Here is a 15,510-nt window from a genome sequence, read left to right as displayed (position 1 = left end):
GATGCATCAATAAGTTACCCCAATTCCAAAAAAGTTGGGAAGATGTATAAAACGTGAATAAAAACAGAAACCCATATTTTATTCACAATAGAACATAAACAACATATCAGATTTTGAAACTGAGACATTTTACCATTTCATGGATGGGATGGGAGCATATGTTGCTCTAAAACCTCTATGCACAGCATTGTTGGAGCCTTTCCAGATGTGTAAGCTGTCCACGCCATAGGCATTAATGCACCCCCATACCATCAGAGATGCAGGCTTTTGACCTGTACTCTGATAACAAGCTGGATGGTCCCTCTCTAAAAAAAACACACTGTAGGGAATAAAGAAAAATAATACATAAATTAATGGAAAGAAAAAATTATACAAGAACAATGTAAGGCTTATAAAAATAAACATGTTTTTTTTTTTTTTTTTTGCTGCAATCAGCTACAGATTCAATGTTTGATCTAGTTGATTTATATCACCTCAAACTAACATCCAATAAATTAAAAATAAGACTGAGATCAGATCCAAACACAAAAGTTTCTAAGGCGCATTCTGACAACGTCATAAACACGAGACAGCGATCAGGGATCTTTGTTGCTAGCTTAACGTTATTGTTAGCAATGAATGGCTTACATGGTTTATTGTAGTAGTTTGAGGGTGACAATGATTTCTGTGAGTTATATTCTTTTGTGTGGACAGTTCCTGTTGTTACTTATAGTCATTTTGTTGCAATTCCTGGAAGGAATTTACTCCCAAAACTCGTCGACAACGGAAACTCCTGTTTCTTCTCCTCCTAGCCAGGGAGCTACCGTAGTGCCGTTCAGCGATCAGCCGTCTGAAACGGGGAAATATGACCTAGCGGTGGACGGCACGAATAATTCAGAGGCCTTTGAGTATAAACCCCCGTCACCAGTCGTCCTCTGCAGCTATCTGTAAGTTACATGTAATGTTATGTGAAAGTAGATGGAGGGATCGCTGTCGTTAGCATGTTAGCGTCAGTTAGCTAAATAGTCTAGACCCAAACCCTGCTCACCTGCACATCTTTTTCCCACCGACTACAGCTTGAAGCAACGTTTGTTTAAAATCTTACATTTCATATAGCTACTGACATTGCTGCGATTGAATGTCATTTTTTGTAACTGTTAACCGATCTTAATAGGTTTTAATATTAACGCTAAACAACTAATCTTTGTTTAGTTTATCGTGGGATCTCTACTTATCAAAAACTAACATTTGCCCTGTTGTTGTCTATCAGTCACGTCCACAACAGTGGTATAACGATATTCCTTGATTCCTTTATACATGCAATGTTTAATGAAGACCTGAGGAGTTTATCTACTGTCAAGATCCTGTGGATCTTACAGGCAACCACAGTGCCTTCCTGGAGCTGGGCTATGGTTGTGTGGGGGTAAGTTTCTATTTTGAAACACGAATTATTTTGTCAACTACATGGCTATTAATCTACTATTTCTCTCTTCAGTGGGGAGGCCAGACTCTGAAGGAAGTGAACCATACACTAGTTGTCTGCACTGCACTCGATGATATAGAGTGTGCTGGGCCTAGAGAATTCCTCAGAGGAAATGTACCCTGCATCAAGTAAGGGACACACAAGTGTATAAATCTATATGAGACAAAACTGTCACACCAAACTTTACAGTATGTACATGTGAATGCATGAACTTTAACTGGTCCAGGGGTCAAATGGAACCTTCAGTGGGTTCGGCAAAGTGGGACGAACATCGATGGTCTTGTGTCACAGTCCTGATAGAGGAAACTGCTATATTTAATCTAATACATGTAGTATTCTTGAAGCAGAACCTCCAGTGACATCAATCCTGAAAAACACAGTGTGTCACATTGATGTTGAATAATGTAAATATTGAATTGGATTCAGGTCCAGAAGGATTAAGATGATAAAACAAATCATCCCCTCATTAAAAGAGAGAATTTATTACGGAGTATCTTAAATACCTTTTTCTGTGTCTGAACAAAACCGAGTGCTGTCTTTCTGCTCAAGACACATTCAACACCTCTGAACCACTCATGAAGTAAGGTTGTGCCCAAAAGAAAATATGAAGTAGATACATACAGACATACGTCTATACGGCTATAATGTGTATGTTCACTTCAGGTTCTTGCAACAGTACAATTGATAATTTACACAGTATTTACAGTCAGTTTAGTGTCTCATCAGCTACAGACTTAGAAAAGATAAGTGATCGAATCAAACTCACATCACTCTCCTGATAATTACACTGATGAAAATCTAATGATTAAGATTAATAATAGATATTATTTTTAACATAACTTTTGCTATGGTTTCACCAAATTGTGTTACCTATGCAGTAGACTTGTACAGAAAGTAATCAACTTACGTGCCACACATAGAAGACAAAGCCCAAAAACTTTGGCACAAACAGCTGGGTGGTATTTCATGAAGTGGAAATGAAAAGTCAGAGCTTGTTCACTCAGCTAATTTCTAGATTTTCAGTCTGTTGTCACACTAACTTACTCCATGAACCTAAACCAGTGAATCTGAATTAATTTTATACCATATTTCTAATGCAACTGAATTAAAATGGCAGTTGATGAAGGATTCTTATAGTTGTTACACATGCACTGAAATTGATTGAACAGACTGATCAGCCTTACCCAGAGTTACCCAGAGTCATCCTGGGTCTTTTTTTTTCGACCCCAAGTTAAACCTCAGAGTTTAACCTCAGATCTGTTAAATCAACGTCCTAATATGCTGCTGTTTTGTTTGTTTCCCCCCCAACAAACCATAATAATTTAGTGTTAGAACATAGCCTAACAATGATTACCTGGGTGCTTTTTATACAGTAATTTATCTAGAATAAATGATAAATATGTATCTGACATAGTGACAGCAATATTCTAATTAATCTGAGACCTTATTTTAAGTTAAATTTAAATTACTGATAAATGAATAACTAGGAGAAAGCAACTAGATTGAAGATGCACTGTATCACTCTTTGGATTTTCCAGGTTTGTGTCTTAGTCTGTTCCCCTTAACATATGATGATTTCCTTCTTTACAAATGTGGTAAGATAAGGTTTAAGTTTATGTTCAGGTTAAAGTAGATTAGAGGAAACTCAACCATATAGACACAAAGCTGTCTTTGCAAATATGAGCATGTTTATTTGTTTTAACATTTGATATTTGTGTTTGTACCATTTACAAACAAGATAGGTTTTAGATCTTTTGCAAATCCTTGCATTCCACTTTTTAATTTACATTTTACTTGCCTACAAACCCCTTTTCCAGAAAAAGTTAAGACACTAAGAGTGAGAAATATCTACAGAGGCTAATACACAGTCCATCACTGAACACACTGTTCTATAACTGATCCAGGTAAAAAGTCCTGTGGTATCATGCATTACCACTAGAGGGCAATGTTTGCAAGTGTATAACAAACCTCTAGTTTGCTTTTTAGCTATCTCTCCCTGCATTCATTAGCATCAGTTTATTCTCTTTTGGTTCAGACATTATACACCTGATTGAGATTGAAGGTATTAATGATCAATTTTAGGTTAATTGTTTTAAATATCGCAATGTACCTTTGTTTCGGGTATACACAGATACACTGGGCACTACTTCATCACCACACTGCTGTACTCCTTCTTTCTGGGTTGTTTCGGAGTTGACCGTTTCTGCCTGGGCCACACCGGCACCGCTGTTGGAAAGCTGCTCACCCTCGGAGGTCTTGGAATCTGGTGGTTTGTGGACTTGATCCTGCTCATTACGGGTGGACTGATGCCCAGCGATTACAGCAACTGGTGCACCTACTACTGAGAGACCAGCAGCAGAGTCAGGCCACGTCAGTTAGATGGTATCAGTTAAAGCAGAGAACTCTGGGGACTCACCCTGCTTCAATTATGAATCTGTGGGCTGCTTTTGCAAAGTGGAGTCCAGGGACCTCCTGAGGATTCCTCCAGGCTTCCTATGGGCTCCTGAGTAAAATGATGAATAATTTGATTTCATTCTAATTTAACTTGAAATGTATCCCTTTGAGAAAGCATAAGAATTACTATGGTTCCCACAGCTTCCACTACAGCAACAGTGATGATATTTCTTTTTCATTCTAAATTTTCAACCAAGGTCAGTTTTATGCTTTTTATATCCATTCGACTTGAAGCACAGGGGGGGAAAAGGAGATAAATTGTTGCGTTTTATTTCTGCTCTGTTTGGTGGATTCACACTGATTTATTACAAATCAAAAAGTATGACCCTACGTACTGAAGTTGAGTGGACTGCATTGGTCAACGTCACCCTGTACACGAGCCCTACGTGGGGTAGTTGAATTCAGATTCCTACGAAATGTTTTACTTACATTCTGATAAGGAGCTGCCAGAATAAAACAAAGCGAGCAAGTATTTGAAAGTATCACTCTACTCGTGTGTTGAAATGGTTGTGTTACCAGGCTGTTTTCAAACCTTTAGTTCATTTGCTCTTGTCCGAACCAGTGGACAACTTGTAAACTCTGCTTTATTGATAGTTTGGGTTCACACACAAAAAAATCCAACCGAAACAAAAACATCATTACTATAAGTCAGACAAAAATATTCATGTCTGGTTATATTAAAACTTTTTGTCTAACCTGCTGTATAACTGCGTGTGGTGACTCAATAGCTTGGGCTAATTTTCCTATTGCTGCTCCTGTTGTAGAGATTTGGGGAAATGAGAATTCACTTTGAGCAGCAGATTGTGACAGTCTGTTAAAATAGAGAAGGCTCAGAATAAACATAATTTTAGTCGTCATTTTTCACACTTCTGATTCAGAACCAAAGCAAATACAAGACACAGCCTCTTCAGTTGATCAGATGGGAAAATACATCGAGTGTTGGTTGAACTGGTAGCTCAATCATATCCTTCCGCCGATGCTAGTTCATCTAAATGTGAGGGGCTTTAAACAATGTCACTGTAATTAGCTGGTGGTATATATACAGCACATTGGTTGTAAACTGTATTGCTGTATGGAGAGTTAACCATTTGGTCCAGCTGGCCTTTTCTTTCTGCCTCCCTTTGTCTTTTTTTTCCTCTTCGAGCGGAGTTTGCTCCTCTGTGTACTGCCATTTTACACAATTTCCCATTTCACCAAAACTCTACAACAGAAGCCGTGATAACAGAAATTAGCAGTAGCTATAGAATCACGGTAAAAAAAAAAAACGCTATAGGGGAAATACTGCAGCTTTAAATGGATCTGGCACATTGTGTTATGTACATGTAACATTAAACAACTATACAATTGGGTTTTGCGCAAAACCATCATAATTATCTGAACAATAAAGCAAACAAACCCAGGCCAGGAGAATGCTGATTGCACCTTGGAAAACCATCTTGACAATACAACGCCACTTCACACTTCACACCACCACTGTGGCAAAAACCATTCAGAGATGAATTTATCCAGAATGAAGTAGGTGTGAAAACACCCTTAGCTTTCAAATGATGAAAATCCATTATGGACGGCATCAGGTGCATTTGTTAATAGTTTAGCCTTTGAAGTTTTACAACCATAAAATATTAAAACTGCAAACTTGCTCCACCAGTTTGCTTGGATGTGGTCCTCCTCCAGTTTCTTAGTTAGCACAAAAAGCTTCTTTAAGATGGTTTTACACCTACTGTGTTCAGTTGGGTGTAATGGATTTTTGTGCGTCACATGAACAACATTTGGTTTGATCCCTTTAGGCAGCCAAACTCAAGAGCATATAATGTGGAGTCTTTTGCCAAAGCGACCAAGAATCCCTCATTCCAGCAAAACTGAGTGGTAATCTTGGATGTTTTACTGCCATGAGGGCAGTATCCTACACTGAGTTACCAATTCTTTGCCTTTCCAGTTTATCAGACAGCCCTGCACTGTCCTCTACTAGTTAGGGATATTTTCTCTGCTGCTTTAATGTCTCTACTTAGATTGATTAACATTAGAGCCTCAAGCAAGTGGGAGCACTCGACCATAAAAATGAGAAGTCTTCACATCGTGTTGACAAGGTGATGAGAGTGGTTTTCGGTATCAACTCCAGAAGCGTTTAAAGCAAGAAAATTCCTGTACTTCATAAAACCCCTACACGTTTGCCGTGTGGGAGCAATTTGCCTCTTTTTCATTCAGACTGAGAGTCGGACTCAGTCCAGATGTCTCCAAGTAAAACAAATTTTCTTTGTCATTGAATTCATCCAGCAACGGCTCAAGTCGCACATTAAACGTTTCATATCTTCATCTTCCACTTTGTTAAATTCCTTATCCTTACCTCAACGAACGGTTTATGTGATCTGCCAGAGACTGATTTCATTACCCAAAGATCCATAAAAGCCCTTTAGGTCTTATCGTAAAGGGTGGAAGAAGACACGGTCATCAACAGCAGCGATATGCTTTTAGGAAGCCATATATTTTTAGCTGGCATATTTTACATCTTTTGTAGATGCTTCATATATCGTATTTTCCCACTTATTTCACATTGTGGAAGTAAATATGCTGTTACATGCCTATAACAAAATTTAAACAAGACTTTCTCCATGAACAACAAATTTTCTTCAAACTGAATTCAAGTTTGTCTTCTGTCAGAGAAACCATACTGTAACATACCATGTTAATGCCATTTTCTAACTTCAATGTTCTGGTGTCTCCTGGTCTCGTACGATACAGTACATAACATCGAGGGTTTGAAGGGAAGATTTTATATTCTTTGACTTAAATCCACTGTACTATTTATTTGCCTCATGTTGTATGAGTTTCTGGGAGTGTGTCTAGCATAATATACTGCATCTTATAAAGACAATGCGTTTATTTTCAAATGATCTTAAGTGACACATTTCTCAAGGTAAAACCCCAAACAAGGGGACCTTATGAGAGATTGTCCTGCTGTATTATCTTCCTTGTTGCTCTTCATCATTTTAATTAAATCTGTTATATGTTCTCTTAGACGACGCAGTTGTCTTTAAAATGGTGAGAAGGAATCCAAAGTGTTTCATGTTGTATTTATCAATGTTCACACTCCGTAGGACTCAATAAAAGTGTCTGTTACAGTGTGTCCCCTTTGTCGTCTTGTTTGGTTTAATGGGTTCAGGATGGAGCAGGGTAGAATATCAATGAATGACACTGTTGTCTTCAGTGGTGGCAGAATTCAGTCAAACAAGTTCTTGCTTAAAAATGTACCATTTAATTTATTTTTTGCTCAAGTTAAAGTTTGTTCCATGCCGTATTCCAAAATGGATCAAATTCATTATTTTCTTCAAAATTCTACAAACAATACCCGATGACAACAACATGAAGGAAGTTTGTTTGAAATCTTAGCAAATTTATCAAAACGAAAAATGGATCACTTCAGTAATTGGTTCCACTGGATTTTAGTAAGTAGTATCAGAGTAAAGGGGCCCGAATGCAAACGCACGCCACACTATTCAGATAGTTATTTGTAAAAAAAAAAAAAAAAAAAAAAACATTTACCATTTTCCTTTCACTTCACAATTCTGTACCACTTTGGGTTGGTCTATCACATACAATCCCAATACAATACACCTATGTTTGTGGTTGTAGTGTGAGAAAACGTGTAAAATTTCAAGGCACTGTACATTAACTCAAGTACAGTACTAAAGTATAATTAAGTACTTCAAAATAAAATCCACTCATAAATACCAGGGTATTGTTATGCACCAAGCGGCTGTTAGGACATAAATTGTTGTAGACCTTTTGCAACACAAATGTGAAATGTCTAGGAATGTTAAAGTTCACTTGTGTAGCCTCAAACATTTGGTTGTACTTTTTGGGTAAAGGACGCTAACACTGATACTAAACTTGCTTCTTTTAGTTTTAGTTTAAGTAGAACATGTAACTGAAGGGCATTAAACTTCCCTAAGTTAAAATCTCACTACTTCTAGCTGGAAAATGCCTCCAGTCACCTAATTAGTAAAAGAGTCCACCTGTGTGTAATTTAATCTCAGTATGAATACAGCTGCTCTGTGAAGCCCTCGGGGGTTTCGTTCATGAAGTCCAAGGAACACACCAGACAGATCAGGGATAAGGTGGTGGAGAGGTTTAAAGCAGGGTTGGGTTATGAAAAAAATATTCTAACCTTTGAACATCTCACAGAGCAACGTACAATCCATCATCCAAAAAAAGGGAAAGAATTTGGCACAACTGCAAACCTACCAAAACGTGGTCGTCCACCTAAACTGACAGGCAGAACAAGGAGAGTATTAATCAGAGAAGCAGCCAACAGGCTCGTGGTAACTCTGGGGGAGCTGCAGAGATCCACATCTCAGGTGGGAGAATCTGTCAACTATTAGTCATAACCCCTCCATCCAACCTGAAAAGAAACACACAAATCACTAAGGAGACACAAACCTACACAAAAACAACAAAAGGAGTAAAAAATGAAGTTTAAAGAAACACCACAACTACCACAACACTTCTAATCTAAAATGTACCAAAAAATAACACGAGACATGAAATAACTACAAAATCAGAAAGAAAAGACTGTGAGGACTTCATAATATGAATCCAGAGAAATCTCTGTCGACAAGGAACAAGGCCAAAAACCAACTCTGAATGGCAGAGATCTTCAGGCCCTCAGGCAGCAATGCAGTAAAAACAGACATGATTCTGTGCTTAAAATCCCTTCATGGGCTCAGGGACCTCAACTGATTACCGAGCTACATTAATGCTAAAACTTGAAACTATTTGAATTTTTTTTCTTTGCAGCAAATCCTAAGAAAAGATGAAACCAACAATGACTATAACCACAGTCTGTGCCACAGAGCTCCACTGTTGATGAAAAGCCTATAAAACCCTTCACTGCACCAACAAGTAAATTGTTAAATATAAAGGAAATAAGTTCCACCAGAACACGCTTTGTTGGTTTATCCTTTAATTTTTCCCTTTTCTACATACATTTATCCACACAGATGATATTCACCAGTATCAAAGAAATCAATGTAGAACACTTTCATTTACACATTTTAGTATAGTGTTCGTGCACAAGCAGAAAAGTTGTTTCCACTGTGAACTGTGATCTTCCACTGTGTGTTCATTAATTAATTCAACTAACTCGACTTTAGCCGGAAAATCCCCTCAGTATCGGCGCTGCTTTCCAAAGAATTCTGGGTACATTGCACATATCTTCTCCCCGTACAGTGAAGAAACTATTTCTTTCCAAGCTTTGTTAACGAACTACTTTCTAAACTTACGCATTCAGACACACACACACTGTTAACTTGACAGCGGCTTATCTATTCGCATCATGAGTGAGATGTGGATCTTAGATTAGATCTATAAAATAAACTTTGTTCTGTGATGCTGGATGGATTTCCGGCTCTGCCACGGCCTGTTAATTTGATTTTTGATCTGGGGCTCTTGGCTTTTTATCTTTCTTTCTCCTCGTAGGGGGAGAATGCATTAGAGCAACTAGGAACACCCGAGCAGTTTATCTAGAATGTATTTATGCTCTCACTAGCTGATTCTCTTCTGTGCCTTACCTGTTTGGTTAAGTTGTGTTTGTCACTTTTTTTTGTTTTTTTTTTACACAATACAACTCCACACACACTAACACCACTGAATAACTGAATGACTATTTTAATGCATGTAGGTGGTTGAGTAAGTCGAGACAAGTTACATAAATAGGATTAGTTCGATCTTCCCCGTATAACCTGCTTTCTAAAAAAAAAAAAAAAAAAAAAAAAAGTGACGGTTTAAAAAAAAAATTGTAAATAAAAAGGGCATCCAGTGATTTGCTAATTATGTGAAACCTATTTTTGGTATCGTGGGTATAAAATGATATGAAGTTGGGAAAAGGTCTTGTGGTCTAATGAGTAACTTTTCAGAGTAATTTATTTCAGAAACGACAAGCCACATTCTGCATTTAGTCACAACAAGATGAAATTAGTAGGTTATCCAACGATTTTTGGGCCTAACTGAGTTTTCTAACTCCTTTTTAATCAGGGGAGATCAGCACAACTAACCTGCCTCAGCACTGACAACAGAATGCTGAAAAAATGGAATCAATTGGTATTTTTCAAATCAAAGTGTTTTGCCTTTTCACTGGTTTTTGAAGCGTTAAATGATGAATCACTCTTTATTTTACTAGCACAAAGATTCATTCTCATTCCCAAGGCATCAGTGTCACTCTGTCCAGTCCCTTCTGCGTTACATGCTGGTGCTTAAGGTGCCCATGGAAAACCAGATGGTTCACTATATGATGCTTAAAGCAATGACTTAGAATATAAAGAGAAAATGTTTCATAGGGAGGTGGGCAGTGGTGGACAGTACACTAAGACACAGGACTTTCCCACAGGAGACCAAGGTTCGACTTTGGTGCGAGATGACGTACGGTTCAATGACTGATTAGAAATGATTTAAAAAATGGAATTTCAGTTTCAACATTCCACATATTGTCTTTTATAACCAGTACTGCCGTTTACTTCTGAATTTGTTTTGTCTAAATTTACTTCATTTATTCCCTTTTTGCTGCTTTCTACAAAAATATGGGTGTTTAAACATGGTAAAGCACTGTAACACATTTAAAGCCATTGATCTCAGTCCGTCTCTTCAGGAATGAGAGTGATTGCTGCTTGGTGCGGATGGGCCGGCTGTATATGTTAATGGCGATGTCCGGATCCATAATGCCAATTCTGGGAATAAAACTTTGCAAACCTTTACAAAAACAGACCTACGGCAGCACAGTATAGTTCCTACACTCTGAGGAAAGCGTCACTGACATTTAGACGTGTTCGTTTTTAGGTCACACGGACAACGGTTGGTCATAACTTCCTGAGCACTGGCACAATTATATGTAAGGAATTCACCGTTACAGATGATCTTATGCATGCTGATTGACAAAACATGCAATAATGTGGAAAGTTTATAGTTCACTTATTCCATCGCACAACTGTGAGGGATGCACAGAGTAGGATTGTCATGATATACACGACATCCTCTGCTTTAATGTTTGTGAGTACACATAGATAGCAGCTGGGTGTTCAGAAAGTGTTGGATTATTAAGGATGATCAGAGCCTAAAGAGTCAGCGATCCTGTCTTCACGGAGAGTAAGATGTCAGCGCTTTGCCTGTGGGGAGCACAAGTATAATGAGCATGTGGACTACAGTTCAGTCTTCAGCCTTGAGAACTGCAGGGATGGTCTTTTTCCACACCTCTGAAAATATCCAGAGGCCTCCAAATGCCGGTTCACAGCACTTCTGTTGCATTTTGTAAGTGTAGTGCATCAACAAGCTCTTACTGTGGACATCAAGTAGAAAACCATGCTTCTCTACTTCTTCCTATGGAACTCTGACCGACATGAACATATTTAGTTTTTGAAACAAGAACTAACATTTTAGGTTTGATGTTGGTGATTACTCACATGTGCAGGTATCATTTGGACTTGTTTCTAATAATGATGCTAGATGTTTTGGACTCGATTCAAAGAAATATGAAAATGGGGATATCAAGTGTCTGCCTCAATTAATATACATCATGTACAATCCAGACTAGTCAAACTGAGATTTCAACCATCCTATCAAACGATAGCCATGGGATCCTGGTCTTAAAGATTTGGATTAAGTCTTAATTGCTACATGCAGAAACAGACCAGCAACAAGAGTCCTGTCCCTTTTTTTTGTCTAATTCACTGAACATAGCTCACAGTCTCTTAAAGTCTTTGTAGTAACTTTTCACAGTGAAGGATGTTTTATAAAAAGGATGTTGGTGTGAAGCTGGAGGCAGATGAATCTGTATGATGTTGGTTCACAGCAAAAAAATCAAAAACCTTCATAATCACGTCTTAGCCTAAAACGCTGTGCGGGAGGCTTAATCTTGAACCAGAGGAAACAGAAAGGAGACTTTGGGTATTAAATAAATCAGAATTATGACCTTAGTCCTCGCTGTCATAAATAAAACAAGAAAGATCACCTACATGGCAGAGAGCATAACAAATATGCAAATGACTTGGTACATGGCATAATATTAAAAATCCTCTTATCAAGATGACAAGGGGTCCATCAGAGTTGCTATTCTGTGAATCAACACAGGGACAAAAACGTTTTCTTGCTCATTGTTCATTTAGAACACAAACTGTCATGATACATGTAGATCAAAGGCAGAATCAAGAAATGTGTTTTTGTTCCCACTGGGATTAAATATGTAGTCAGTGTTAGAGTTTTTTAAGACCTGATGATGCCAGTAGTGACGGTGCTCTGCCGGGATCAGGGTCTTCTCACCTCCACTACAAACACCCCATCGTGCAGGTCTGAGGACTGGCTGAGACACAGCACGGGGCAGGGGGTTCTGCAGCAATGACATGATGGCCACAGGGAGGTCTAAGGATAAACCACATGCTGGGAGAAATAATGCAATTACTTCTTTCATTAGCTGACCACAGGATTGTGAGGTTATTTTAGGTCAGTGAGGAAATGCACATTTGATCCACTTGATTGTAAGGCTTGATGGAGTTTAATCAAACAGAAAGGTGTTCTGCTCTGTTCACAGTGCTATGGAATAATAGACATGATATTATATCACACTTATAAACAGTTTAGCTAAATCTAATAATACTCCATTAAATCTTTGGTTCATGCTGGTTTTTGAAAGCCTGCTTAAAATTATTAGCTAGTAAATAAAGTTACTAAGACACCTTCGTACCATTTATTGCTTCTTTAAAAGGTCAGTCTTGATTTGTGAATTGCTGTTTAGAACGTGCAGGGACGTGATTAGAACCTCGTGCCAACCCTGCCCAAGTCAGAATTTGGTAGGTACTTTATTTATAATTGTATTATGACTGTATCGATGACCTTAACTGATCAGGTTGAAGCTAAAATGAATTGTACTCGTTATAAATGATGTAAATTTAAGGGGATTGAAATTGTCAAACTAGCATTTAGCAGCCAGACAAAATGCATCTTTTCAGGCATAAATTTAACTTTCCAACTGTATATCCGACTATTTTGATTGAGTTTAAAATAACTTATTACGTCAGAATACATGATTGTGCAGATTAAACTGTTACTATTATTATTATTATTATTATTATTATTATTATTAATATTTCATTCCTAAACATTGTTAGACTCTCCTCCCGAAACCAATGAAACGTGTGTTTGTTTCTTCAAAACTATCAATTAATGTGAGTCTTAACATGAGATGCGCTGAGCATAAACTAAACTAATTGTCCGCTTGTCTCTGCCTGCCTCCTCCTATATCAGACTCAGGCCGTTTATCTCTGGGGTGGACTGCATGACTGAATTTATAGCCACTTTTTCCGGGCCATGGAGCCCCTACGTCATGACAAATTTGCCTTTTAGGCAACTTTAAGGACTCTTTCTATAAGGAATGTAACACCGTGACAGATGGCATTGTGCAGCTGTCGTGGTTGCATGGAGACAAATTCCTTCCCTTGAGACCAGTTAAACAGTCACAGTTAAACACACAAAAAAATTCCTAAAGCTTTGCCTTTACAAGACGTGACAAAATCCCTGGATTTGGACGACAAACTGACCATGCTAAAGAAGAAATGAGAATCTAATTTTGCTGGGCAAGAGCCCCTGATATCACCCCCGTGTGCAGGATTAATATGCTTTGATGTTTGGAGAACACAAGACATGATTTAGCCAAAGGCTCTTGGGAAGCCGAGGGGATGCAGTGGCCACTCATAGTCTGGTTCAATTTTGATGAGTGCGATGTCCATCTTGTCATCCACATCCTTCTCTGTGGCCTTGTGCTGCAAAGCACTTTTCAGCTTGACTTTGATCCTGTGCTTGGTGTTGAACAAGTATGAGCTGGTGATGATCCAGGGCTCTTCTGACACTACTAATCTAGAGCCACTCAAACAGGAGACCCCCCCCCCTCATGGGGAAATGGCAGTCTTGAATGGGAAATGACAAAGATCTTTGTGTATCTGTGGGAACATGAATATTCTAGCTGACCCTTTTCATTTTCTTTCCAGGTCCACCACAGCAAATATGAGTATTATCTATCTATATAAATATATACACAGGTGCTGGTCAAATAATATCTTCACAAAGTTGATGTATTTCACTAATTCCATTCAAGAAGTGAAACTTGTATAATGTTTACATTCATTCCACACAGACTGATATATTTCAAGTGTTTATTTCTTTTAATTTTGATGATTATAACTGAAACTAATGAAAACCCCAAATTCAGTATCTCAGAAAATTACAATATTGCTTAAGACCAATACAAAGAAAGGATTTTTAGAAATCCTGGCCAACTGAAAAGTATGAATATGAAAAGTATGAGCATGAACAGCACTCAATACTTAGTTGGGCTCCTTTTGCCTGAAGTACTGCAGCAATGCGGCATGGAGTCGATCCATCTGTGGCACTGCTCAGGTGTTATGAGAGACCAGCTTGCTCTGATAGTGGCTTCAGCTCTTCTGCATTGTTGGGTCTGGCACATCTCATCTTCCTCTTCACAATGCCCCATAGATTTTCTATGGGGTTAAGGTCAGGCGAGTTTGCTGGCCTATCAAGAACAGGGATACCACGGTCCTTAAAACCAGCTACTGGTAGATTTGGCACTGTGTGCAGGTGCCAAGTCCTGTTGGAAAATGAAATCTGCATCTCCATAAAGTTGGTCAGCAGCAGGAAGCATGAACTGCTCTAAAAACGTCCTGGTACACAGCTGCGTTGACCTTGCACCTCAGAAAACACAGTGGAGCAACACCAGCAGATGACACGGCACCAAACCATCACTGACTGTGGAAACTTTACACTGGACCTCAAACAACTTGGATTCTGTGCCTCTCCTCTCTTCCTCCAGACTCTGGGACCCTGATTTCCAAAGGAAATGCAAAATTTACATCAGAGAACGTAACTTTGGAGGAATCAGCAGAAGTCCAGTCCTTTTTGTCTTTAGCCCAGGTGAGACGCTTCTGAAGCTGTCCGTTGTTCAAGAGTGGCTTGACACACGGAATGCGATAGCTGAAACCCAAGGTGTGCAAGGTGTCAATGGCCGTCTTTTGGACAACTGTCAAATCAGCAGTCTTCCCCATGATTGTGTAGCCTACAGAACTAGACTGAGAGACTATTTAAAGGCCTTTGCAGATGTTTTGTGTTAATTAGCTGATTAGCTACTACCAAGGAAAAGAAAAATCCTTTCTTTTTATTGGTGTTAAGTACTATTCTAATTTTCTGAGATACTGAACTTGGGATTTTCATTAGTTATCAGTTATAATCATCAAATGAAAAGAAATAAACAAATATATCAGTCTGTGTGGAATGAATGTATACATTATACAAATTTCACTTCTTGAATGGAATCAGCCACTTCTTCTCTCTGACGGTGGTACATACCTTGCAGGGGTTAGTCCTTCCATAAGGATTCCTGCTCTTTTTTCCCTTGATTCTCTGGTGTCTGCTGTGTCAGGTATTCACTGAGCACGTTATCACATGGAACCATCTTCCTGATGTATTCATAGATCTTGGTTGTTTCATCCTGGCTCTGATGCTCAGTGATCCTCGGCTTCCTTCCTTCCGCTTAATGTACAGTC

At 38.6% G+C, this 15,510-nt stretch overlaps 1 protein-coding gene across 1 annotated transcript; it reads left to right on the top strand.

Annotated features, from left to right (window-relative positions):
- Nucleotides 1–545: 545 nt before the first annotated feature.
- tm2d2 (TM2 domain containing 2) lies at nt 546–7,038 on the top strand. The gene is made up of 4 exons (XM_067521723.1): nt 546–926; nt 1,315–1,402; nt 1,475–1,590; nt 3,594–7,038. The coding sequence occupies exons 1-4, from the start codon at nt 619–621 to the stop codon at nt 3,805–3,807; spliced, it is 726 nt and encodes a 241-aa protein (XP_067377824.1). The 5' UTR covers nt 546–618; the 3' UTR covers nt 3,808–7,038.
- Nucleotides 7,039–15,510: the final 8,472 nt, after the last annotated feature.

Source organism: Channa argus, chromosome 11, assembly GCF_033026475.1.
Source record: "Channa argus isolate prfri chromosome 11, Channa argus male v1.0, whole genome shotgun sequence".
Taxonomy (NCBI): domain Eukaryota; kingdom Metazoa; phylum Chordata; class Actinopteri; order Anabantiformes; family Channidae; genus Channa; species Channa argus.
This window is presented reverse-complemented; position numbering and strand designations above follow the sequence as displayed.

Bases quoted from the DNA above. Each gene is read 5' to 3' on its own strand.
- tm2d2 (XM_067521723.1), top strand. From the start codon at position 619: ATGGCTTACATGGTTTATTGTAGTAGTTTGAGGGTGACAATGATTTCT. The intron at 1,403-1,474 runs GTAAGTTTCTAT...TTCTCTCTTCAG, and splicing joins TGGGCTATGGTTGTGTGGGG to TGGGGAGGCCAGACTCTGAA. The intron at 1,591-3,593 runs GTAAGGGACACA...GGGTATACACAG, and splicing joins GGAAATGTACCCTGCATCAA to ATACACTGGGCACTACTTCA.